The 27252-nt window shown below is 37.2% G+C and overlaps 3 protein-coding genes across 7 annotated transcripts in view; 2 read left to right on the top strand and 1 right to left on the bottom strand.

Annotated features, from left to right (window-relative positions):
* Positions 1 to 4864, bottom strand: part of LOC129758617 (uncharacterized) — a 30446-nt gene extending 25582 nt beyond the window's left edge. The window contains exon 1 of the mRNA XM_055756162.1: positions 3442 to 4864. Within this exon, the coding sequence (XP_055612137.1) occupies positions 3442 to 4864 (1423 nt within the window). The remainder of the gene's footprint in view (positions 1 to 3441) is intronic.
* Positions 1 to 27252, top strand: part of LOC129741867 (uncharacterized) — a 544810-nt gene that overhangs the window by 3806 nt on the left and 513752 nt on the right. The gene's annotated exons all lie outside the window — the stretch shown is intronic.
* LOC129758606 (uncharacterized) lies at positions 5799 to 26832 on the top strand. Its single transcript, XM_055756155.1, has 2 exons — positions 5799 to 7221; positions 26735 to 26832. Exons 1-2 carry the CDS (start codon positions 5799 to 5801, stop codon positions 26830 to 26832), a joined length of 1521 nt encoding a protein of 506 aa, XP_055612130.1.

The raw sequence follows: 27252 nt of genomic DNA, 5'->3' as shown, positions 1-27252 counted from the left end.
TTTGGCGAAATTAGCTCCTCCTTTTCTTCAGTGGAGAAATAGGATAGAGGGAGGAAGGGTTCTCTTACAATTTATTTCTTATCTCGAGTACTAATCAAGCAAATGGAACCACATTTGGCATGGGAGGGCATTTGAATACGAAATATGAGTGAATGATAAATTGAGGCCCCTCCTTTCCTCCAGCGGGGAGATATAATTGGGGAAAGGGCGCTTCCATAGAAATTTCTTGCATAACTTGAGAATTAATTGAGCATATGAAACCAAATTTGGCATCAGAGGGTATTTGAATACAAGAAATATTTCTATCAATATGAAGTACTCACCCTTCACTCCAATGGAGAGATAGAAAGAGGAAATGGAACTCTTTTACATGTTTTTGCATAACTCGACGAGCAAACTAACCAAACAAATGGAATCAAATTTGGCATGGTATGGAAATATTTCTATGATTATTTGAAACCATTCTTTTCTTCCAGTAGGAGCATAGGATTGATGATGTAGGAAGGGAAAAGGAAGGCTTCCATACAATTTATCTAACGAATGGACAAAACATGAAATGGGAAATTATTTTGATATGGGTCTATGATTATTTAAGGCACCACCCTTCTTCGAGTGAGTAGAAACATAGAAGGAGGGAAGGAAGTATGGCATGGAGAAATATTTGATTACTAGATATGTTTCTACGATAGTTATAGATCCTTACGTCTTGCAGTGTGGAGAGGGTAGGGACGAAAGGGATTTCATATTAATTTTGTTGTAAAGCTTAAAACTTACCAACCAATAGGATTAATTTTTAAATGAAAGGGTTTTTGGGTAAGAAAAATACTACTATGACCATTAGAGACTCCGAGTTCATTCCAGCAGTGGGGGATGAGAAAAACAGTAGGGCTCCCCTACCCGTTATTTGCACAAATCGGCAACACATCAAGCAATGGGACCATCTTATATATAAAAATGGAGGCGTTTTCTTTGTAACAACATCACGTATGAATGGTCGGTCGGAATGAAGTGAAATTTGGTATTCGAGGGTTTTTTTGGCCAGAGATGGTTTGTATAATAGTTTCAAGGATCTCACTTTTTATGAAAGGGGGGTCCCCATACAAAATTATCTCTTCACATCTTATATATTGCTTATTCAGAGAAAAATTGGATTTTTGCAACGGTAGTTAGACCCGAAATTTGACAACCGTAATTTGACAGCTCTGCTGATAGGTTGCATTTTCGTCAGTGTAGAGAAACACTTAAGGAAATCATCATGTGATATGTATATCGTTTTTTAAGATGCACTAAATTATTATTTGAATGAATGAATCGATTTTTCTGCGAGTTTTGTAAATTATTAGATATAGATTAGAGTCGGTTACTTTAAAACATCTATGACTTATTTGAAACATTCTTTGTACTGTATATTATGTGATAATGTTGAAAGGTTGTGTTAACTTAATTCATTCAAATTTAGGATTTCAAGTTTAGTTTCTATTGAATATTTCTATCGCGCCAGCACTAAATTTAACTTCAGAAGTCGGACTTCCAACATCCGATGAAGAAAAATTATGTTTGTACTAGATTGTCAGAAGTTCCCAAACGACACAATATTGGTTTGATTGGGTCGGCGATTTGCAACAAAGCTGTTTGACACGTTGTTGGTACTTAATACTTGAATATTTGAATAAGTATTTTCACGGTTTCAGGATTTTTTTCATTAAACAATTTTTGAATCATCTAATAAACATGTAAAAATAAATCGTTATTCAAATAACGATTGAAAAATCTTGAGAAATAAATCATCCTTGCGGATGAAAATCACTTCAAAATCAGCAACTTAGAGAAAGCTGGCAAACGTAATTTGAATATTTTTTGGCATTTGTACCGAAAGTTATCTCTGGAATAAGTTTTTGACAAATTGTTCCGAATACGAAAATTTGCCAAAAACATTCAAAGTTTGAAAGAAAAATACCTTTCATTGTATGTTAATCCTTCGATTTTATGTATAAAAATACGGATAAAAAATTCTAAATTCTTTCTTCTGATTGAAGTTTTAAATCAAGATTACTGAAGTATTTTAGGTAAACAATGTTCCAATCAGAACGTTACCATGTGCAGTAATCATTTTAAATGGTTTGAAATGTTGCTGAAAAATCATGATTGATTCTGAAACATGATGTTTGTCTTAGTAAAAAAAAACGCATGAAAGTGTTCTGAAGATCTATTTCAGTTTCAAAGTTCGGTTTCCATGTTTGACGCTTGCGGCAGTGCTTCTTCTTCTTCAGGAAGAGTTGAGAAAATCCAAAATAAGTCTGAAAAAGCAATATAAAAACGAGCACGAAGAAGTTAAGGAACTGTAAACATTTTCCAACGATTTATTAAGTAACGGGTAAAACGAAGTTTACAGGGTCAGCTAGTATTTTATAAGATAAGTTATTTGCGTATGAATAATTTGAGACGCTTCCTATTCAGGGCGGGCTCGAGTAGAAAAAGGCTGGAAAACTCTTATGATAAGAAACTTGTCATACAAATCGAGCCAAATGTGGAATGTAACATTTTTCAGGTATTCGAAATATTTCTAAGGTATCGTCTATGAGCCTTTTCAGCATTGGAAGGGGGAGAGGGGAGGGGGGGGGAATTTATATCAATTACTTAATAAAACAACTCATGAAGCGTATAAAAATAAATTTAAAATTTCCAAGCTAAACGCTATTAAAGAAAAATTGCAACTTTATTATTGAACGAAATTTTTGGCTTTTTGAAAATTTTGTATTTCTTGAACAAATAAATATTGTGTTTAAAAATGGTTGAGTCTCATCAGCTGATGCCATAATTCTCATATTTTTCATCGTCTTATTTCTTCTATTTCACTTAATCATTTAAATCAAATTTCAAAAACCATTGAAAATCACTAGCTTAAATCAATCATAAATCTTTAAAGAAAACGGTTTAACGTTGAAAACTATAGATTTTTATAAACGTAAAATCTGCCGAATTTTATTGCAATCAAAAATTAACCGAAACCCAAACCAGGAAGGTACCGTTGTTTGAAAACAGCTATTTTTTCTATTTTATTTATTTTTTAATATATCTCGATTCCATCTGAATATTTTCATTAAGAATGTTCTAAAACACTGTTCCATTTTAAGTGACCCAAAACTCTTTCATACATACCTTGCATGCATAAGCTCAGTTTCATAAACTGGGTTTCGGTCACCGTTCCTTTTATCTTCTCGATTTTCGGTTGATTTTTCTCGGTGATTTTAAAAATAACTTCCATTTAGTTTACGTTTCGGTTTACTTTATTTAAAATTTTCAACCATCTTCAGAACTGTTTAAATAACGGAAAAAAAAAATAAAAAATTAACTTATCAATTAAAAATTTAAAAAATATCTTCTTACACTAAAGCTATTATACGCCTGCTGGGGCAATCAAATTTTAATTTTCGCAGTCACTGTTGTTGCTGCTGCTGCCGCTAACTGTCGACGCTACTACTGTTTTCCGCCTGACTTCCGCGTCGTCTTTTTCTCGTAGCTTTTTCCACAGACCGTTGTAGACACTTGAGATACCTTTGGTATCCTGTTGGATGTTTACCGCTCGATTCTCTCGCATTTTGATGTGTAATTTTTCGGCTATCCGTCGGTGGGTCGTGTTGGTAATTCTCTCCAATATTCTCGTTTTAGAGAAACCAAAAACATGGCCAGGACCGTTGTCTAAAGCGTGTTGCGCCAACCCCGTGGATTTTTGTTTTAGGCGTACGTTATTCTCGTGCTGCTTGATGCGTTTGAACAATGTTTGAGAAGTTTGTCCAATGTACTCGTTACCGCAAGAGCATGAGATGGCGTACACGACATTCGTTTGCTGCATTAACGGTATTGGGTCCTTGAGCTTCGTGAAGATGTTCGACTTAATTTTATCACACGGCTTGGGAGCAGCAACCAGATTGTATCTCCGCAAGATTTTGGCAACTTTTTCAGTCAAACGTGGTATGTACGGGAGCGATACGAAGCGACTGCCGTCCGGTTTATGTTCTTTGTTTTCCAAAGTGTTGAACATCAGATGTACTCTTTTTTGTATTATGTTGTCGACCATATTTTGCGGATAGTTGTTTTTCATGAGAATTGACTTTACTGTTACTATGCTGTTTTTTCTGTTTTTAGCATCGGACAGTTTTAACGCACGATCAATAAGCGCAAATGCTGTATTGGATTTGTGCGTATATGGGCTTTCAGAAAAGAAATCTAAATAGCGCCCATCCGGTTGCTTAGGGAACCAAGACTTTTCAATCTTCTCCCCTGTTCTGTGCAAAGTCATATCAAGAAAGCGAATTTTCGCATCATTCTCCCTCTCGATGGTGAATTTCAGGCTCGTGTGTGCGGAGTTAAATGTATCGAAAATTGTGTCCACATCTTCTTCCCGTGCAACGATGAAGCAATCATCCACATAGCGCCTGTACATCGAGATGTGAACATTCTTCTTCTTCAGTTTTTCAATACATTCTTGTTCAAGTTGTTCCATTGCGATATTTGCGGCGACACAACTTATCGGTGAGCCCATCGGAACTCCATGGATCTGTTCGTAAAATTTAGAGCTGTATTGGAAAAATGATGCACCCAATACAACCCTAAGAGCTTGTTCCAGTGAGCCAAGCGGGATGTCGGTGTATTTCCTTAGCTTGTGCCATTTTTCGTATATGTATTCGAAAGTGCTCGACGTCGGTACATTTGTGAAGAGCGAGGTAACGTCTAGCGAAAACATCACACAGCCTTCTGGGACCTGTAGCTTCGAAATTTCGTCTGCAAATTCAAAGCTATTTTTGACATGGTACTCAGTTTTTCCCACAATGTTATTTAGGATTGCCGCTAGATATTGTGCCATGCGATACGTGGCTGATCCAATTGTGGAAACAACAGGCCGAAGGGGTCTGTTTTCTTTGTGAATCTTAGGTAGCCCGTAGATTCTCGGTGGATGACTGTGGAATACTTGGAGTTTGTTTTTTATAGCTGTGTTTATGTGTCCTTCTTTCCACCATCCTTCTATAGTCGTATTTAGTTGTTTTAGGATTTTGTTCGTTGGGTCCGAAGGTATTTGTTTGTATGTTGTTGTGTCGGATACAAGTGCTATCATTTTTTGGCGATACTCATCAGCTGTTAAGATCACCGTTTTATTACCTTTATCGGCTTTTGTGATGAAGATGTCTGGGTTGTTTTTGAGAAATACGACAGGAATCGAGATCCCAGACCACCTCGAACGAGTTCTACTTCTTGGCCCGAACTTCAACATACAGAATAAACACAACATTCCGTATGTGAAGTTTGTTGCAGATGTCGAATGCGCGATCCAGAATAAAGATGAAGCAGATGATATACGTGCCGAGGTAGCAACAGCAGTTTCAAATCATCTTAATTACCAACACCAGCCAATCACGAAGGAAAACGAATGGATCAGAAAAGACATACTCCATAGTCGTACTTTTCTCAAAAACAACCCAGACATCTTCATCACAAAAGCCGATAAAGGTAATAAAACGGTGATCTTAACAGCTGATGAGTATCGCCAAAAAATGATAGCACTTGTATCCGACACAACAACATACAAACAAATACCTTCGGACCCAACGAACAAAATCCTAAAACAACTAAATACGACTATAGAAGGATGGTGGAAAGAAGGACACATAAACACAGCTATAAAAAACAAACTCCAAGTATTCCACAGTCATCCACCGAGAATCTACGGGCTACCTAAGATTCACAAAGAAAACAGACCCCTTCGGCCTGTTGTTTCCACAATTGGATCAGCCACGTATCGCATGGCACAATATCTAGCGGCAATCCTAAATAACATTGTGGGAAAAACTGAGTACCATGTCAAAAATAGCTTTGAATTTGCAGACGAAATTTCGAAGCTACAGGTCCCAGAAGGCTGTGTGATGTTTTCGCTAGACGTTACCTCGCTCTTCACAAATGTACCGACGTCGAGCACTTTCGAATACATATACGAAAAATGGCACAAGCTAAGGAAATACACCGACATCCCGCTTGGCTCACTGGAACAAGCTCTTAGGGTTGTATTGGGTGCATCATTTTTCCAATACAGCTCTAAATTTTACGAACAGATCCATGGAGTTCCGATGGGCTCACCGATAAGTTGTGTCGCCGCAAATATCGCAATGGAACAACTTGAACAAGAATGTATTGAAAAACTGAAGAAGAAGAATGTTCACATCTCGATGTACAGGCGCTATGTGGATGATTGCTTCATCGTTGCACGGGAAGAAGATGTGGACACAATTTTCGATACATTTAACTCCGCACACACGAGCCTGAAATTCACCATCGAGAGGGAGAATGATGCGAAAATTCGCTTTCTTGATATGACTTTGCACAGAACAGGGGAGAAGATTGAAAAGTCTTGGTTCCCTAAGCAACCGGATGGGCGCTATTTAGATTTCTTTTCTGAAAGCCCATATACGCACAAATCCAATACAGCATTTGCGCTTATTGATCGTGCGTTAAAACTGTCCGATGCTAAAAACAGAAAAAACAGCATAGTAACAGTAAAGTCAATTCTCATGAAAAACAACTATCCGCAAAATATGGTCGACAACATAATACAAAAAAGAGTACATCTGATGTTCAACACTTTGGAAAACAAAGAACATAAACCGGACGGCAGTCGCTTCGTATCGCTCCCGTACATACCACGTTTGACTGAAAAAGTTGCCAAAATCTTGCGGAGATACAATCTGGTTGCTGCTCCCAAGCCGTGTGATAAAATTAAGTCGAACATCTTCACGAAGCTCAAGGACCCAATACCGTTAATGCAGCAAACGAATGTCGTGTACGCCATCTCATGCTCTTGCGGTAACGAGTACATTGGACAAACTTCTCAAACATTGTTCAAACGCATCAAGCAGCACGAGAATAACGTACGCCTAAAACAAAAATCCACGGGGTTGGCGCAACACGCTTTAGACAACGGTCCTGGCCATGTTTTTGGTTTCTCTAAAACGAGAATATTGGAGAGAATTACCAACACGACCCACCGACGGATAGCCGAAAAATTACACATCAAAATGCGAGAGAATCGAGCGGTAAACATCCAACAGGATACCAAAGGTATCTCAAGTGTCTACAACGGTCTGTGGAAAAAGCTACGAGAAAAAGACGACGCGGAAGTCAGGCGGAAAACAGTAGTAGCGTCGACAGTTAGCGGCAGCAGCAGCAACAACAGTGACTGCGAAAATTAAAATTTGATTGCCCCAGCAGGCGTATAATAGCTTTAGTGTAAGAAGATATTTTTTAAATTTTTAATTGATAAGTTAATTTTTTATTTTTTTTTTCCGTTATTTAAACAGTTCTGAAGATGGTTGAAAATTTTAAATAAAGTAAACCGAAACGTAAACTAAATGGAAGTTATTTTTAAAATCACCGAGAAAAATCAACCGAAAATCGAGAAGATAAGCTCAGTTTGAAAAGATATCGTTAAAACTGAAAATTTTGAAAAACAATTTTTTTTTTATTTTGGAACCCTTCTAACTTTTTATGATTAACTTCTACGATTGGCATTATGGAACACTCTGGTCCGTGCCAAAAGCGAAAAACGGAAAAAAAAACTTCTACGATGTTGACGACTTCAACGTAAATACTACACTTTATACAATCTTGAAAAAAGCTGAAGACATAAAAGCTCTAAATTAAAAATTACAAAAAATCATGTTTCTATCTCACTACCAGGTAAATTAATCACTTTAAACAAATGCTTATTTTGAAGTTCTTGTAATGTAGGTAAAATGTCCCAAAGACATTATAGCTCTAAAATGCTTCATTTTGGCGTAAGCAATTCTTATCACCTTTTTGTGTCTTTTTCGAAATATTCATGATTTTTACGGCTTACGATCTTTCTATCTTTGATATCTCATGTTTCTCACACTTTCCATTACCTTTAAAAATGTTTATAAATTTCTTGGTGTATACTAAATAGCCTGCCCCAAATTTGTATGGGAAATTCAAAACCTGGGAAATGATCCCAGGCCTAGTACAAGATCTCATGCCAAATGTGGGCCAGATCGGATCACGGGAAGGAGTCGCACAACGAGCCTGAAGCTTGTATGGGATTTTTTGAGACATTTTGTTCGGGAGAAACATGAAAAACCAGTTTTTCATCAATAATTTTGATTTCCCTTCGGTCGATTTCTTTTGAATACGGGTTTTTTTAAAGCCTAATTTATGACAAATATTTCATGCTAAGACTGCATTTCAATTAGAGTTAAAATAAACTAATTATTTGGATTCAAAAAAGGCTATTTTTTAAGGGTGGTATTCAACACTGATAATGAGGGATCAATATGTTCGAGCGCCCCGACTCATGAACAGTGATGAATACCATCCTTAAAAAAGTTACCCCATTTTTGCAGTCTAATAACTTCCTTATCTTAACTCTAATTGAATGCAGACTTCGGATGAAATATTTTGCCTTAAGAAATACCGTATTCAAAAAAATCGGCCTAAGGGAACCAAAGTTATCGATGAAAAATTAGTTTTTCATGTGTCTCCCGAACAAAATGTCTCAAAATCCCATACAAACTTCAGGCTCGTTGAGCGACTCCTTTCCGTGATCCAATCTGGCCCAAATTTGGCATGACATCTTGTACTAGGCCTTGAATCAATTTCAGCCCGCAGCGCACAACTTTTTCAAAAGTCGGATCATTTGGGGCAGTCTAGTGTATACTGTTCTCAGTTTTCACAACCTGATAATTCCGTGATGAAAAATCACATCGTATAGTTTAATTCTAAAGTTTAAATCAATTTTTTCACTTTTTGAAATTTATGCCGCCTTTTGCCTTAGTTTTGACATACTAATATTAGTTGTATTTTTGTTGTTAGCTTAATTAATAAAAAAATTGATGGATTTTTCATTATTGGATACCAAAATCACCTAATTTCTTTTAACAACTAATTTCATTTTCAAAGTTTATTTAATCTCAAAAATAAGTTGAGAAATCTTCTTAAAAATGTGTGAGAGGCATGCGATGAAAAACCTAAAAGTTTGGGTTGTTTCCTTAGTGTGTATAATTCGAAAATAAGGAATCAAAACAGAAACTCCGAAGTGTCAAAAAAGTAAGGTTAGCCATTGCGCAAATCGGCTTATTGGGCTTGGGCCTGCTAAAAAGAATAAAGCTTACTCTTTACTCCTACACAGATTTCCATAAGAATGACAGCTAATCGGAGTGAAGGCTATTGCTTTCTCTGTTTAACACATGAGAAATCGTATACCGTTTTTCTGAGATTTGAGCTTTCATCTTTTATGCTGTCAAGGAGAAAAAAGCCTAAATATAAGGTAAAAAAGTTCAAAAAAGTGATTCATCAACACTTAGCTTAAAGATGTTGGTCACACGATACATAGACAAATCCTGTATCGTTGCCGGGGCCTGGTTTTTAGCACAATAATATAACAACGTTGGATGAATGTTACGAAGATGTTACAGGACTTCCAACTTGCGTATTTTTTCATATCAAAGTATCATAGTTGTATATGAAAAAGTCTTACAAAATGCTTTGATGATGTTTGTGTATATAACATCCAAAATAGATGTGGATTGAAAGCTTGTTTCCAAACCAAATATAATTTGAATAGCTGAGAATTGAATCTAGATCCTTAATACGTTAATGGATTGTCAATTCCTAAGCCAGTTTTTTTCCTCTTTTAATATTATCTTCTATTCCCAAAAAATATATTCCTTCTTTAGTTTGTATTAGGAAAAAAAACAGAACCCAATCGCCCGGTCCCAAAGAGAAGTTCATTAATTTCTCGGATGCCGCTTCCATTCAAATCGAAAACAAATATCTAACCTCAATCGATAACATGCCGGCATCCGGCAAGATGTCGCGCGCATGTCACATTCCTGTTCCATGTATTCAAATAGGAGGTACACATTGTTTCGGTGTCTCTGTTTTTTTTCGTCCTCGTCTTTTTCCCTATCACACCGGTACGAAAGCCGGTCGGATTTCGCCCGGTTTTTGCAACAATGACAGTAACCGGCCTCCTTCCGGCGGCCGCCCTCACTTCCGCTTTCGCTCTTCACCGGCCCATTGCCCAAACAAGGCAAGTGACAAGCAAGAACAACAACATTGGCATTGCAACGAACCAAATAAAAAATCGACAAAAAAAAACCCCAATCGCTTGGCACCGGCTCTTCTCTTGTCAACGAGACGGGAGAACTCCCCCTCCTGATTCTCGCGCGGAATGCAGTTGCGGAGTCAGGGCAAAAATGTGAATTGTGCCCGTTTTTTCCTTCTTCATGCTTCCGATGTTACTGGTGTCTTTCAATCGATTGCGAAAGTAGACCACACCATCTCTCGCTACAACAGAACACAACAGCATTATTTGGGGGTACCTACATATCGGGAGAGAGGGTCTAAAAAAGCGAAAATCACGACACCGACCAGTACCCCTAACAACAAGCCTTATTTGATTTCCGAATGGGGGGAACTAAGCGACAGAGGAAGACAAGGTCCCTCTCCTGGGTCGGGGGATCTGTGATGAATCTACCCAGAAGTGGAGTTACCATCTAAGATAGCCACTTTTTGTGCAACTTGGCAACACTTCACCTGAAAATTTCCACACCTTTTTCAATGCTCCTCAGAGTCCTAGATAAAAATTTAGAGTTTTTCGAAACATCAGCGATCAAATATGTTATTATCTTTTTTCATCAAACGCAAAATTGGCGTGCGTGTAAGCTCGCTTGTAGCGGAAAGGCTTTTCAGTGACTGAACGAATCTGCACCAAATTTGACATATATACTTCAATAAGAACGAGAATGATCGTCGAATGCATAATTTCTAAAACATTAAAATGAGATTTTTTTTGTTTGATTTATGTATATGTTACTAGCTGACTACTAAAATGTATGGAAATTTAACAAAAGAGATTAATTCTTGTTTTCTTAAATATTTGTTTCTGTTTTCAAAACCTGTCCTAAAATTTGTTTCCAATCAATATTTTCTATCTAAAATTAAGACTCTGTATTTATTAATAAGTTCCTAAATTCTGCCACAATAACTTGTATAAAATTTCTCTGCCAAGCCAAATTTTGTTCCACTTGCTTGATCGCTTTACAAGTCCTTAAAGGGTGGGGGAGGGGGGGTAGGTTCTAACACTTTCAAAAAATTGTTTTTTTTTATTTTTTTTTTCTTATTGTAAAACATTTCAAGAATGTTGTGTCAAATTTTCAAGTCAATTGAAGTAAAACTGTAGAAATTATAGGCCTTTATCTCCTCCTATCTAATACTGCAAGAAAGCAAGAGCAGAAACTTCAAACGCATTTTTCTCGAAAGCACTTTTTAAAGTCCGTGGACAGATTCATTTGAAAACTACTTATCCGATTCTTTTCAAATTTGGAACATATCTTCTACATATAAAATACCAGACCCCAACGTTTTTCTTTTTTGTTTATTTTTACTTTGGGGAGATTTTACAGGTCAAAAATGGTGGGTTTTTTCGTGAAAAATCGTAGTTTTTACTTCAAACAGCCACAAAAATTTCCTAAAATTTTTTTTAAGTAAAATAAAAACGTGGGGTCCAGAGAAAACATCTATTAAAAATATTTTGCTCTGATTTTTTGACTTCAGATGATTCTGTGCTGAGATACAGTGTCCACCGCAAATCCTGTTTTCGAAAAGGCATCCTCGAACGTGCTCCGTCACCGGCTCATTTTTCAATATTTTTCTACGAAAAAATTACTAAATGTTCTTTTAACAATGCTTTGTATATTGCAAAAAACTTGAATACATTTGTTTGAACGATAGCTCTAGAAAAAAAATCGTGAAAATGGTGTTTTTTGATACCCGTTAGGTCCTACCACCACGCCCCCCCCCCCCCCCATTAAAATACAATTATGATAGTCCCCCTGTTTAATAATCAACAAAACGTTTCTGGGGTACGAGATTCTCTTCTATGGAAAATTTGCTCGATAATTTCTCGAATTATAAAAAAAAGTATGGGTGCAACGCTCTCCCTTTTCGAGCTCTCCACTGAAAAGAAAGGAGATCTCTTAAATTCTTAAAGGAGGAGGCATGGTTGTCCATTTCTCCCCGAGAGGCTTGAAAAATGCAACTCAGTGAATTTTTCGTTCTGAAACACTTGCCCTGCTCTGTTAAGACGCCGAACGTACACCCAATCAAAGAGCAGAGAACGCTTCGCCAGGGTGAGAGTAAGAGAAAAAAAATCATCACATTAAGCGTAGGGGAGCAGCGCTCAAGCAACTCAGTAGGCTTGGTTCTTTCCCAACAAGAAAAGGAAGAAGAAGAAGCAATATCGTTTCGTGCTGTTTGTTTGCCTACTGTGTTAGGAAGAGAAGCAAAAAAATGCACTTCAGTTGTGTGTTTCGGGATTTCTCCTGCTCACACAGTAGTGTTGCTATTGGGGCACCGGATTTGTTCGGCACTTGGCTTCGGCTGTACTCGGAAACGAGTGTAGAGCATTTCGGAATGAAGTATGGTGCTCTACAAATCGTAGAAGATAACGGTGCAATTTACACAGCGCACTGTCGGATTTGAGAAGTGCGGACCAACAATGGGAGGAGGAGTCTTCAATTCTTATTTTCATATACTTTCCCACGATAAATGGGGTCAAATTTGCTTAAAATGTTATAGAGTTATGCAAAAAATGTATGAGAGTCCCCCCACTGGAGGGTTCCCGAATAAGCATAGGAACATTTCTCCATCCCAAAAACCCACCCCTACTAAAGGAGCGGGGAGCTCTCTTACTATTTTTAACATGACTCGAGGATTAGTCAAAGCAAATGGAACCAGATTTGGCATTGGGGTACCAGTAATGTTTCAATGATTGTTTTAAGCCCCTCCCTTTTTCCAGTGGAGAGATTGACTATTCGAGAAAATGAAACCAAATTAGCTTGGGAGGATATTTGAACATGTAAAAAGGTTCTATGATTGTTTGAAATTCCTCCCGATTTGCATTGGGAGGATAGGAAAAGAGGAGGGGGCCCATACAAATTATTGCAATACGCTAAAACTGATCATGCTGTGAGAAGAATCAAATTTGGCATGCATTGCGTGGCATGAGAGTATTTGGGCGAACGAAATGTTCCCAAGATGATTTGAAGCTCTTCTCACCTTTCATTAGAGAAACATAAGAGAGAAGGCTCCCATACAATTTTTTGCGGAACTGGTGAAATAATCGAGCAAATGGAACTAAATTTGGCATGGGAGAATATTTGGATACGGAAAAGACTCTTTGGTTGTTGAGACAACCTCTACCCACCCCCGCACTCCGGATCCTAGTAAACAAATAGGAAGAGAAGAGGGGCCCACCACATTTTTTTTTAAAGATGTCGAGAGTTAATCACTCGAAAAGCATCGAATTTGGTATGGTACTGTATGGTAATGTTTCAATAGTTATTTGGAACTTCGCCCTTCGTCCATTGACTGAGAAAGGAAGAGGAGACGGGATCCCCATACATCTTCGTTGCATATCTATAGAATAAGTCATACGAAAGAAACCAATACCAAATATTTATAGAAATATTTTTCGTAGCCAAAAGCCCTTCCATGCCGATTTTTCTAAGCCTGATACAAAATAATATCTTTCATTCAATCGATTAAAGTTCAGCCCTGTCTTATTCACAATTTTCTATGTTTTCACGAATCTTTAGTTCAAATGACTAGGGCACTACTTAAGTTATTCATAGGTTTGTAACCTGTCTTTGGATTTGTACAAAAATTTAACTGCACTTATAAAACAACTAAATATTTTCCTACATTCTGATGATTTTCACTTTTGTAAGACTTATCCCTATCAAAATTTACAAGCTGATTTGATATTATGTTTCGATGTATTTTCTACATTTTTCTGTTCAAACTATCCATTTTTTCTTCAACTCTCTACACATTCTAGAAAAACTGAAATTTTCATAGTTGCATAGCAAAAACAACATTATAGTTTCAAGATCAAGTTAACCGGACTGGTTTTTGCAAAATTGTTTATATTGTGGAGCAAAGCCATCCATTCATTGATGACAATTTTTTTGAATTCAGTCCAAAAATTTATGGAAACCTGTAGTGAGATTAAAATGAAATTGACTGTTTACACGTTTTTGTCTTAACCATACTTCAAGTTTTCATTTTGAAAACAACATTAAAACTCAATTTATCTGGTTTGTGTTATTTACAAATTTTGCGCTTTTACTGATAACCGCATTCTTCATTACAAAAAATCCAGAATTTAAAAAATTCACTGTAGCACGGTTTGGAAATTTTGGATTAAAATTTCCAATTTAAAGTTTTCATTGTTACATTTAATACATTTTTGGGGCCGGACTGAAAATTCTTAGATTTTTTATTTATATTGCAAATCCAGAATGCAGCAGCCAGAGCTCAGACTCTAGATATGCATTATTAAAAAAATAATTTTAAAGATATCCAACTAAAAACTGAATTCCACTTAACAAGAATCTTGAGCTAACAATCAGAAGTTTAAATTTTATTAAAACTCGAATTTATGGATTTCATTGGAACTTCAACTTGAAATTCTCAGATTACATGGCGTTATTTCAAAGCATTTTTTTCAAATCCAAATCATTAAAAAAAATTGAAAAAAGAAGTTGTTGTCAAACACTGAGAAGAAGGTGGCAATACTCGACGAGATTTCACAGGAAACTAGAATTATTTTCTACTAAAATTATTTCCATGAAGCTTTGCATATCAATTTGTTAATTTTTCGTTTGTTTCGATTATAGTCGTTTTAACATCTTTATGTCATTCGCGACTCAACGATCAACGATGCAGTTGGCGGACAGTCATTGAAAATCTTATCCGGTCCAACTGTGATCGATGTTTGCTCTTGGGCTCGATCTCATGGACATCGGCCCAGGAAGCAACTGACTTGCCAACTGAGCTATGTTTACAAGGCCCGGGGTTATTATTTTATGTTCTGTAAAATATCCCAACAAACATTCATACACATAAATTTCTACTTCCTTGGTAAATAAAACCAATATATAGATTTCATCATGTCATTAAAACCGGGGAAATTCTAAAATATCTTACGGAAAAACCGGGAAAAAACCGGTATAAAAAAAAACTCGCTGGCCACCCTGAGAAAGGTAAAACGAAAAAAAAAAATGCAAAATTTCCTTTTTTCCATTGAACGTTGATGCTTCCAATTCTGGACCTTCCAGTAGCCTTAGTGGGACGACAAAAAAGGAGATGATCCTCTCCAAAGGCGGAGTTGTTTGGGACTACGAATCACAACCGAAAAAAAAACGGTAAAATGACCAAAACCAGCACAGCAACAGGATCTGTGCCTTGTTTTCAATTAGATCTCACTGACTGGTCTTTTCCGAATTTTTTTTTTCGCCTGACTCCAGATTCTCGTTTGTTGCTGCATCCGTAAAACGAAACCTTTGTCAGGCGACTCTACCACAAGCAACTCCGGGTCGGTGGTTTTCAATTTTGGGGTCATCGCTGTTCCCATTCTTCGGGACCCCAATTTTCTGTGGTTTTTTGTTGTTGCTACCCAAGCTTGATTTTTGGGGTTTTTTCTTATTTTATCATTTTTGGACAACCTATACTCGTTTTTTTAATATTGTGTTGACAGATCCTTATAACATCTGTCGTTTGTTGAAGTTGAAGTTTCAAATTCCTGTCATTATCTGAATAAGGAAAAAGTTACTTATGGTTTGGAATGAATCACTGAACATTGAACATAATTAAGAAACTGTCTTAAAATTGTTAACGAGTGCCACTGATTTTCCGCTTGTGAGGACGCTCGCGAATGTGGTACTGCCACTTTTCGGTTTGCGTTTGGCTTCCTTCCTTTTTTTGGGATTCCAGAAAAGAAAAGAGTTTAAAAAACAGGGTGGACAACTTGTTTTTTTTTTTGTCATTTTATTTTGCAATTTAAAATTTGAGTTGAGAAGACGTATTCTCTTATTTCAATTTTTTTTGACTGTCCAATAAACTTGGAAGTAATATCAGATTTTGTCCCGAAAAAATCGCGAAAAAAAACTGACGTTGACAGATCCAGAAGCACAAAACCAAATAAAGCCACAACTTCTGACTTATTTTTTTCGGTTATTGATTTCTTCCAACGATGAACTTCGAATTCGGATCTACCACGTTGCCTCAACTGGACTCGCAACTCAACCTCAAACCAATCGACGAATTGTTGTCCCGCGATTGGACATCGGAATTTTAAATCAGTCATCGTCATGTGATACTTTTCTTTCAACCGCGAAATGTTTCTGTGTTCGTCTTTTTTTTTTTTTTCGACTGACTGACAGTTGTGTTCTGTTGTTTTGGCGAATTTCGCTTCTGCGCTGCGGTTTTTAGGACTTCATTTTGCAGAAGCGTGTATGGATTGCTTTTTTTCCTTCGAAATCTGGTTTCCTTTTTTGGAAACCGTGGCCCGTTTGCTTTAAGGCTAGTGGAGATAATCCTTTTTTTCGTTGCTCGGAGGTTTTGCGGCTTTTCAGTTGCACTGATTTTTTATATCCTGGTGGATTTTTTTTTTCTACGAATTTTATTCCCTTTAGGTTCGGCTTTGAGCTCATTTTTCAAAGAAATTTTTTTTTAAATATAATTTTTTATTTAAGTCAAGAACTAATTTGCATATTTAGCTGATGAAATAGAAAAAACAATTATCGATTTGAAGTTTAAACTAGTCCAAATAATTTTGACGGTCGCCATGAAAATATTAAATTAGCATCGAAATGTCAACCATTTATTTTTTAAACTTGAGAAACAATTTTTGACGGTCGCCATGTAAAGAAAAGATTTGATTTCTGCATCGAGTTGCCTACTGTTTACGAAAAACTGAAACCGTCGCCATGGAAAGAAATCTGAGTTCTCTACAAATTGAAGAGAATTTCGTTGCACTCTAGGTTTAAAATGCCTGTTTTGAGTTTGTTTTTCCTAAGGATTTTATTTCGTTTATGCTAGATTTGGAGCTCAGTTTTGAACTAATTTATTCGAACATAAGACTTGTTTTTAGCAATACAATTATTTTTATTTTGAGCTGATAGAAAATTGGAAGACGGATACTCATTTTTAAAATTTTGATTAAAAATCAAGGAATTTTTACGGTCGCCATAAAAATAAGAAAGAAAATAAGATTATTTTACCATACGTACTGTTCGTCAATGCCAGAAACCAATTTATGACGGCCATGCCATGAAAAGTGATCTGTGTCACTGTAGGAGTATTCAAGAAAATTTTTATCCCACTTCTTAGACGAAAATACTTGTTTTGAGTCTACTCGTTAGAGATTGTCTTTAGTTCAGGAAAATCCAGCTTCTGTTTTAAATCGCGTCAAATAAAATTTATCTCTGTTTTTTATGAGCTACTGGAAAAAACAACACTCCCTGACTCAAACTACCAATCACACTGTTGCGTTGTGTTGTAGTTTTAAGTTTCGATTGCTCGCGGCTTTTGTGGTTGCTTAACGAAATGCATCACGACGTCGTTGTCGTAGATTTACACCTTGTTTACCCTAATCAAATATGACAGCTTCGGTGCAATCGGATTTTTCTTACTTTTTTCCTTCAACTGTTGAACTGTTGAAGGAGATGATGTTTTCGCAAATGAAAGCTCGAAAGCTACGGAAAAGTAGCTCCATATTTAAATTACTCAATCAGAGAGTTCTCGCCTTTTTTCAAGGGGAACCTGACAAAACCACATCGCTCCTCCTCGGAATGACACAGATTTGCGGTCAAGTCGTGCAAGTTAAGTTGCAAGTGTCGCGCGTCCCTCACTTAGCTTGACGCCTTTCGAAACCTCTCCTCTTTTCTAGTTCTCCCTTCTGCAAGTGTCCCTTTTCCTTGTCCCATTTTTTCGCAGACATATGTGCTTGCTCGTCGTGTCTTCTTTGACTTTGTCTCCTTCGGAAGAAGTTATTAGAATATTCAATTTCTTAGCCCGTTAACCCCATTATTTTTCTCTCTTTTATCTGTTTTTTTTTCCTTCGTTCGGTTAACGGCAGATTTGCTTCTCGACTTACAGTCGGAGGACTTCTTTTAGTTCAACATACTTTGTAAAATCGTTTAGAGGACCGTCGTTTCTTTCTGCTGCCGCTGCTTTTGCAGAAAAATATTCTGCTTTTTTTCAGGGCACACAACCTTCGAGGCCCTTCTCGACTGAACCTTCCCTGTTTAAAAGGCTATCAAATTACGGCTGGTCGTTCGACCAGCTGCTTCACTCTATTTTACACTGTATCAGAAAAATATAATTTAGCTCTACGCTTCTCCAGGGTTGAACTGAGCTTCAACCAATTTTCAAAAGAAAAAATCCCAAATTATTCCACTTCTATTCTCCAATCTCAGTTGTAAATAAATCAACATCGCGTGTCATTTTCAAAAACCAATTCCAGAAAAAAAAATCCGTTGCAATTGCCGCATCAAACCCATTAATCACAATTAGTCAGAATTGGTCCCCCCGGATCTATGCCAAGTCAATCATCTCCATCAGCATTCTCATCATCCCGCCCGCGGCTGCTGCTCAAAAAGCCGGAAGCAACTAATTTCGTTCCCCAAAAAATTGAAAATCTCTTTTGCGCTATCCACTTTACACAGTTATAGCAATTATCTAGAACCGAGCCGATGCTTCTATACTTAAACATCCACACGAATCCCATTTGGCCAGATTTGATCATTTGAGCGACACGCTTTTGGTCGGCCGGGCAATACGTCAAATTACTTCTGGAAATTTTGAGGTGATCCTCTGTCTCGTCTCACTTCAATCAATTGAGCCGTTTGAAATGAAGAAGACAAAAAAAACGCCAAACCGTTGGAAAATAAACAAATTCACACTCTGGATGTCGATTGATGGAAAAAAAGAATTAAAAAAGAGAAAAGGGTGGCTCAATCAGTTTTTTTTATTCTTTCATCACGTGTTGTGGAATCAATTTCTACGAACCCCTTGGAACCTTTCGAATGATTTAGAGAAGTCGAAATCGTCTCAATTGGTTTCCCTGAATAGATTATTTTGTAAACTTTACTTCTAACGTTTCGTGACATCAATTCGAATTTTTTTAAATTAAAGCTCCTCGATTTCCGGACCAAAAGCTGAAGATATATATTTCGTTAGTCAAAGCAGATAGTTCCTTATTATTTGAAGGCATTGATAGATATCTTTTCATATTGAGAGAGATCCGTCAAAAATTTCTAGGAAATGTTCTGTTAAGAATTCTCGAGAGAGTTCTCACAAGATCCTTTGGGAAAGACTCTTCAAAGGTCTCGAGTGAGTTCCGTCAAAAATACTCTAAAAAGTTTTTTCAAAAATGCTTCAAAAACTCCCTTTAAGAACCCCAAAGAAGTATCTGAACAGTGCTCCGTTTGAAATTCTCTCTAGACAGAGTCCCTTCAAAAGCTTCAAGAAACTCTCTTAAAAACTTCTTAAAGGATCCTTCTAATTTAATTTAATTTATTTTATTAGAGAGGCTTGAGAGTCTCAGAAACTTTTGAAAAAGTCCCTTCTAAAACTGTTGAGAAGTTTCTAAAGAATGTTCCTTCATGAACGCTTGAAAGAGTCTAATTTGGAATTCTTTCTTCGGAGAGTCCCTTCAGAAGCTTTAAAAGACTCCCTTGAGGAACTTTTAAGAGACTCCTTAAAAAACTTTTGCAAATCTTTCTAAAGAGTCTTTTCATGTAGGCTTAAGACGGTTTCCTCAAAAACACTTAACTCCCTTCAAGAACTCCAGAGAAAGTTCTAAAGAGTGTTCTGTTTGAAATTCTCTCTTAAGAGAATTGGTAAATTCCTTCAGAAGCTCCCAGAAATTCCCTTTAGAAACTTCTAAAAAAATCCCTTCAGGAACTCTAATGAATGTCTCAGAAACTCATGAAAAAGTCCCTCTAGAACTGTAGAGGAGTCTCTACAGAATGTTTCTTTATGAACGCTTGAAAGAGACCCATTTGGAATTTTCTCTTTAGGCAGTCCCTTCAGAAACATTCAAAAAATCCCTTGAGGAACTTTAAGGAGTCTCCTTAAACAACTTTTAAAAGATTTTTTTTAAGGAACTCTTAGTGAAGCTTCTTGAGGATCTCTAAAGGGAGCTTTCAAACAATTCTCTTCTAAGAATTCTATCAAAACTTTTCCAAATAATTCTCTTAAAATTTTCCTTAAGGGGGGGTAGGGTCTAACACTTTCAAAAAATCGATTTTTTTTATTTTTTTTATTTTTTTATTGTAAAACATTTCAAGAATGTTGTGTCAAATTTTCAAGTCAATTGAAGCAAAACTGTAGAAATTATAAGCCTTTATCTCCTCCTATCTAATACTGCAAGAAAGCAAGAGCAGAAACTTCAAACGCGTTTTTCTCGAAAGCACATTTTTAAAGTCCGTGGACATCGTCATTTGAAAACTACTTATTCGATTCTTTTCAAATTTGGAACATATTTTCTACATATAAAATACCAGACCCCAACGTTTTTATTTTTTTGTTTTATTACTTTGGAGAGATTTTACAGATAAAAAATGGCGGATTTTTTCGTGAAAAATCGTAGTTTTTACTTCAAACAGCCACAAAAATTTCATAAAAAAAATTTTAAGTTAAAGAAAAACGTTGGGGTCCAGAAAAACATCTATTAAAATTATTTTGCTCTGATTTTTTGACTTCAGATGATTCTGTGCTGAGAAACAGTGTCCACCACAAATCCTGTTTTCTAAAAGGCATCCTCGAAAGTGCTCCGTCACCGGCTCATTTTTCAATATTTTTCTACAAAAAAAAATTACAAAATGTTCTTTTAACAATGCTTTGTATAATGCAAAAAATTTGAATACATTTGTTTGAACGATAGCTCTAGAAAAAAATCGTGAAAATGGTGTTTTTTTTTACCCGTTAGACCCTACCCCCCCCTTAAGAATTTTTTCACGTAAACTTAAGAAGCTTTTCTCAAAAACGCTTTGATAACTCCCTTCAACAACTCCTAAGACGTTTCTAAGGAGTGTTCCGTTTGAAATTCTCTCTTAATAGAGTTCCTTCAGAAGCTTCGAGAAATTCGCTTGAGGGACTTCTAAAAGAATCCCTTCAACAACTTCTAAGAGAGTTTTATGAGGTACTTTCAAAAGATTCCTTTCAGAAACTCTAATGAATGTCTCAGATACTAAAAGTTCCTCTAGAACTGTAGAGAAGTCTTCTTCATGAACGCTTGAAAGAGTCCCGTTTGGAATTCTCCCTTCAGGAAGTCCCTTCAGAAGCTTTCAAAGATTCCCTTGAGAAACTTTTGAAAGCCTCTTTAAACAACTTCTAAGGGAGCTTTTTTAGGAACTCTTAAGGAAGCCTTTTCAAGATTTATGAGAAGCATTCAAAACATCCTCTTCTAAGAATCCCGTCAAAAATTATCCAAAGAACCCTCTTAGAATCTTTCTAAAGAGTCTTTTAATGTAGGCTCAAGCGATTCCCTTCAGAAACTCTAATGAAAATCTCAGAAACTCATGAAAAATCCTTTCTTGAACTGTAGAGAAGCCCCTAAAATGTTCCTTCGAGAAGTGTTGAAAATTTCCCATTTTGAATTCTCTCTTCAGAGATTCCCTTCAGAAGCTTCCAAAGATTGCCTTTAGGAATCTTTTTAGAGACTTTTTAGGGATTTTTTTTTTAAAGAACTCTTAAAGAGAGTCTTTTGAACAGGAAAAAAAAGCCTTTCAGGTATTCTAACGAGAGTCTCAGAAACTCTTGAAAAAGTTCTTCTTAAACTGTTGAGAAGATTCTAAGTAATGTTCCTTCATGAACGCTTGAAAGAGTTCCATTTGGAATTCTCTCTTCGGAGATTCCCTTCAGAAGCTTTAAGACTCCCTTGAGAAACTTTTAAAAGCCTCCTTAAACTGACTTTTAAGGGAGTTTTTTTTTTTTCTAAGAAACTCTTAAGGAAGCTTCTTGAGGATTTCTAAAGAAGTTCGTTTTAAGAAGCTTTCAAAACACGTCCTCTTCTAAGAATCCCGTCGAAAATTCTCCAACGAATTCTCTTAGAATCTTCCTTGAGAGTTTTTTCATGTAAGCTTAGGAGGTTTCCTCAAAAACACTTTAAGAACTCCAAAGAAAATTCTAAAGAGTGTTCTGTTTGAAATTCTTTCGCAAGAGAGTTCCTGCAGAAGCCTAAAGAAATTCGCTTGAGGAACTTCTAAAAGAATCCCTTTAAAAACTTTTAAGAGAGTTTTTTGAGGAACTCCCAAGAGATTCTCTTCAGGAACTCCAAAAAGAGTCTCAGAAACTCATGAAACACTCCCTTCTAGAACTGTTGAGAAGTCTCTAAAGAATGTTCCTTCATGAACGCTTGAAAGATTCCCCTTTGGTGGAATTTCTCTTCAGGGAGTCCCTTCAACTCCAAAAAGAGTCTCAGAAACTCATGAAACACTCCCTTCTAGAACTGTTGAGAAGTCTCTAAAAAATGTTCCTCCATGAACGCTTGAAAGATTCCCCTTTGGTGGAATTTCTCTTCAGGGAGTCCCTTCAGAAACATTTAAAAAATTCCCTTGAGGAACTTTTAGGAGTCTCCTTAAACAACTTTTAAGGGAATTTTTTGAAGGAACTCTTAAGGAAGCTTCTTGAGGATCTCTAAAGGGAGCTTTCAAAAAATTCTCTTCTAAGAATTCCGTCGAAAATTCTCCAAAGAATTCTCTTAGAATCTTTCTTAAGAGTTTTTTCATGTAAACTTAAGAAGGTTTTCTCAAAAACGCTTAAGTAACTCCCTTTAAGAAATATTGTTTCGTTTGAAATTCTCTCTTAAAAGAGTTCTTCTGAAACAAATTTTAAGAAAGTTTTATAAGGAACTATCAAGAGATTCCCTTCAGGAACTCTAATGAATGTCTCAGAAATAGAGTCCCATGTGGGTTTCTCCCTTCAGAAGGTTTCGAAAATTCCCTTGAGGAACTTTCAAGAGTCTCCTTAAAAAACTTTTTAGGGAGTTTTTTTTAAAAGGAACTCTTGAGGAAGCTTCTTCAGAATCTTTCAATGAAGTCTTTAAAAAAGCTTTAAAAACATTCTCTTCTGGATCAAAACAGTCTCTTCAGAGTCCCTTGAAAAAATCCCCAGAGAGCTCCCTTAGAAACTGTCAAGGAAGTCCGAGTCTTTTGAGGAATTCTTGAGAAAAAATTCTCTGAATAACTTTCAGGAATGTATCTTCAGGAACTTTAAGTAAGGTATTAATTAAGGTAGTTTTAAAAGAACTCCTAAGAGCGTCTTTTTATGAACTGGTAAGGATGACTTTTGTAGTCCTCTTAAGATAGTCTTTTGAAAAACTCTTGAGAAAGTCTTTTAAAGTGCTTTCAACGTTTCTTTTTTTTTTTGGAAACTCTGAAAACAGTCCCTTGAGAATCTTTTAAGGGAGTCCCTCGAGGGTACCTTGAAAACTCCTTGAATCCTTTTCAAGGAACTTTCACGACAGGTACTTGATGGTTTATTATTTGAACCATTTGAGAAACTCTCCAGAACAGTACTCATAAAAGATGTTTTTTTATGAGGAAATCTTCAAAATTCCGAAATAAACCCACGAGGAATACTTTTGAGAAACTCTTATGAGTGCTCTGAAGAACTCTTGAAAGAGCTCTTCTTTCGGCAGTTTTAAATGAGTTTTTTAAGGAGATTACTGATGGGACCTTCCCGGGGGAGATCCCTAGAGTTCCTGAAAGGACTCACTGAAATTTATTAGGAAGACTCTTTTCAAGTTCTTGATGAGACTCACTGGATTTGCAGAATTCCTTCGATGACTGTTTAGAGTTTTTGAGGGACTCTACAGAATTCTTAAGGATTTTTTAAGAGTCGCTTTGGAAACTCTTTAGAGTTTCTAAGAATACTTTATAAATTTTTTAATGATACTCTTCCAAGTTCCTCTCGATTCTTTAGAAACTCTTCAAAAATCCCTTCTAGAACTGTAGAGAAGTCTCTAAAGAATGTTCCTTCATGAGATTATCAAAAGTTCATAAGGGGGTTGAAAAGGTTTTTTTCAGTTTGAAGATGCTTTCAATATTTTTTGAGTCAAGCTTCAAAAAAACTTTAATTTTGAGTATAGCTTCAAGAACACTTTCCTTTTTATTCAGAAGCTATGGAGAGGGTTGAGAATGTTCCGAGATTCCTTTTGAAATATTTGAGATTTTTTTTTTCAATTTTCTTATTGAGTTTAATTTAATAAACACAATAAAAATTCTTATTGAATGTCCTAAAAAAATCTAGCTGTTCAAGATTTTATTCAGTTCGTTTTTGTTTTACTTTTTGAGGTTGAAATTTAATAAAAGTTTAATTACCAAATCGATGAAATGATTTTTCCTCATCGAAATGACGAACCGGCTGCCGTATCAACAAGTTAGAAACACCTCTTCATGGGCTCTCCTAACACATCCGGGATTCCAGTTACGGAAACTTCCCTTTTCAAAAACCTTCGTCGAGGCCAGATGGAGAAAACCACTTTGAAGATACCGAGAGACCGGAGACATCATGGTGCGTTTAATTGTCACCCTCTCTTAGCCCCGCGGATAGATGCTCAAAGGCACTCTGTCGAGAAGCTGCAATCTCTCCGCAAAAGTGTTCAACCGATTAATAGCGTCTTCTTCTTTTCATTTTTTCTTCCGTTTTTTTTTTTGATTGTCTGTTTCCCTATTCGGGCACTCCTCCCAACTTAGGCTGGCAAAGTTTAATTACTAAGTCATCATCACTCCGGCTGCCTCCAGGGGACTTGCGCGCGATTGCGCAAAGTCGTCGCTTTTAGCCGCTTGTTGTTGTCGTCGTCGTCGTCGATTGCGGATCTTTTTTTTTTAGCTCTGCTCGTTGTCAAGGCTTTTGCATTTTTCTCCTAAATCTACTTAGGATTTGTCGGCTGAAGGGACTGCCACGGTTTGCGGAAGCAAGGGTTACGGCTAGAGGATTACGAGCTAGGCTTTTAATTACACAAATCCGTGCCTCCAATGGCTCGTCGGTTGGCTTGTCGGTTATCGGAAGGAAAGCAGCGGCAACTCGTCCGAATGTTGACAACAACAACCGGTAGCTCCTAAAAGTGGGAAAGGTCGAATTCGAGAGGGGTGCGGCGATGTCGACGGTGACGCCGTGATTAAGGTGGTTGAATAAAAGCTGAGCACACGCCCCGATATCGGAAAACCCGTACAGCAGCGCCGCGAAGTAAAGGCTTAAAACAAACAAAAATGAAAGAAAAGAAAAAAACGGCGAAGGGTGAAAACAATCGGCATCGCCTTCCGGCTACACGGACCAAAGTCCTTGAGGTGCTTCAAGTTGGCGTACGGATTTTACACAATTTTTAATGACAGGCTTCTGTGAACGCTCGGCGAGACGTAGGCCTGGGGTACTATCGTTTGAGGTTGAGTTCAGCAGTTGTCCTCGGAAGACGCAGGCTCACAGTTGGAAAAAATCCGAAATTCATAAACATATTTTTTAAATTTGTTCCAATTCTTAGATCTTTTGAAATTTTCTTTAGCCTTTTTAAACTGTCGAGAGTATCTTTAGGAATTCTAGAAAGTCCGCTTAGGTCCTCTTGACAATCCTTTCAGGAACTCTAGAGAGTCTCCTTTAACAACTGTAAAGAGTTTCCTTAAGAGTATCAGAGAGTCCTTTCAGCAACTCTAGAGGGTCCCATCAGGAACTCTAAAGAGACCGTTCAGAAAATCTGGAGAGTCCGTTCAGGAGTTCTAGATGGTCCCCTCAGGAACTCTAAAGAGTCCGTTCAGAAACTCTAAAGAGTCCGTTCAGGAACTCTAGAGGGTCCGTTCAGTTCCTGAACGGATCTCTAGAGAGTCTGATCAGGAACTCTAGAGAGTCCGTTGAGGCACTCTTGAGAGTCCCTTCAGGAACTCTAGAGAATTCGTTCAGGAATTCTAGAGAGTCCGTTCAGAAACTTTGAAGAGTCCCTTCAGGAATACCAGAGAGTCCCTTCAGAAACTCTAGAGAGTCCGTTTAGGAACTCTATAGAACCCCTTCAGGAACTCTAGAGAGTCCGTTGAGGAACTCTAGAGAATCCTTTCAGGAATTCTAGAGAGTCTGTTCAGAGACTCTAGAGAGTCTGTTCAGGAACTCTAGATAGTCCCTTCAGGAACTCTAGAGAGTTCGTTGAGGCACTCTAGAGAGTTTGTTCAACTACTCTAGAGAATTCGTTCAGGAATTCTAGAGAGTCCGTTCAGGAACTCTGGAGATTCCCTTCGGGAACTTTAAAGTCCGTTCAGGAACTCTAGAGAGTTCGATTAGGAAATCTAGAGAGTCCGTTTAGAGATTCTAGAGAGTCCGTTCAGGAACTCTAGAGATTCCGTTTAGGAACTCTATAGAACCCCCTCAAGAATTCCAGAGATTCCGTTGAGGAACTCTAGAGAATCCTTTCAGGAATTCTAGAGAGTCTGTTCAGAGACTCTAGAGAGTCTGTTCAGGAGCTCTAGAGAGTCCCTTCAGGAACTCTAGAGAGTTCGTTGAGGCACTCTAGAGAGTTTGTTCAACTACTCTAGAGAATCCGTTCAGGAATTCTAGAGAGTCCGTTCAGGAACTCTGGGGAGTCCGTTCGGGAACTTTAAAGTCTGTTTAGGAACTCTAGAGAGTACGTTCAGGAGTTCGATAGAATCCCCTTATGAACTTTGGGAGTCCGTTCAGAAACTCTAGAAAGTCCATTGAGGAACTCTAGAGAATTCATTCAGGAGTTCTAGAGAATCCGTTCAGACTCTAGAAAGTCTCCTCAGGAACTCTAAAGAACTTCAGAGAATCCCGTATGAAAAAACATTCCTTTTTCGAACTTGTAATTGTTATTGTTCAGCCCACTTTTTCCCACCGTGCGTCTGCCAACAGAATACAATCGATAAAAATCGGTTTATCTTGATGCACGCATACGACGAACGCGACGTCTGGCAATGAGAGGCTTCTGGTTACTTCGGCAATACTCTTCAGCACAGCGCAGATCCATCCGGGGGGATATGGCATCAGCAGTTATTCCTCCCGATTCTTGACCAAAAGAGTTGCACGCTTTCGTTCTTCTTCTGTACTTTTGCCAGTTATAATTTTTCTCTACTGCAGTCGTGCTGTTGTGAGAACGTGCCCAAAATTGAAACAACAATGCGTGCGAGTGTGTTTTGCTGCCGATGATGATGCTGCTGCTGCAAAGCAGATACAATTATCATATTATAAAACGAATGTCTCTTCCCAGAAGTTGGGCGAGACGAGGGTAACAAAAAACTTGCAGCAACCAAACCCATGAAATCGTTTCGCTTTTTCGTTTCGGGTTCAAACCAAATATGGTTCTGGTGGGTTTGTAGGTCCATTTTTTCCCTTTCTCGT

The sequence above is a fragment of the Uranotaenia lowii genome, chromosome 1, assembly GCF_029784155.1.
Source record: "Uranotaenia lowii strain MFRU-FL chromosome 1, ASM2978415v1, whole genome shotgun sequence".
Taxonomy (NCBI): Eukaryota; Metazoa; Arthropoda; class Insecta; order Diptera; family Culicidae; genus Uranotaenia; species Uranotaenia lowii.
The sequence above is the reverse complement of the archived record's forward strand: the minus strand, read 5'-3'. Positions and strand labels throughout refer to the sequence as shown.

Coding starts and splice junctions, on each gene's coding strand:
- LOC129758606 (XM_055756155.1), top strand. CDS start 5,799: ATGGCACAATATCTAGCGGCAATCCTAAATAACATTGTGGGAAAAACT. Junction 7,222..26,734: donor CGGCAGCAGCAGCAACAACA/GTGACTGCGAAA, acceptor GTTATTGTTCAG/CCCACTTTTTCCCACCGTGC.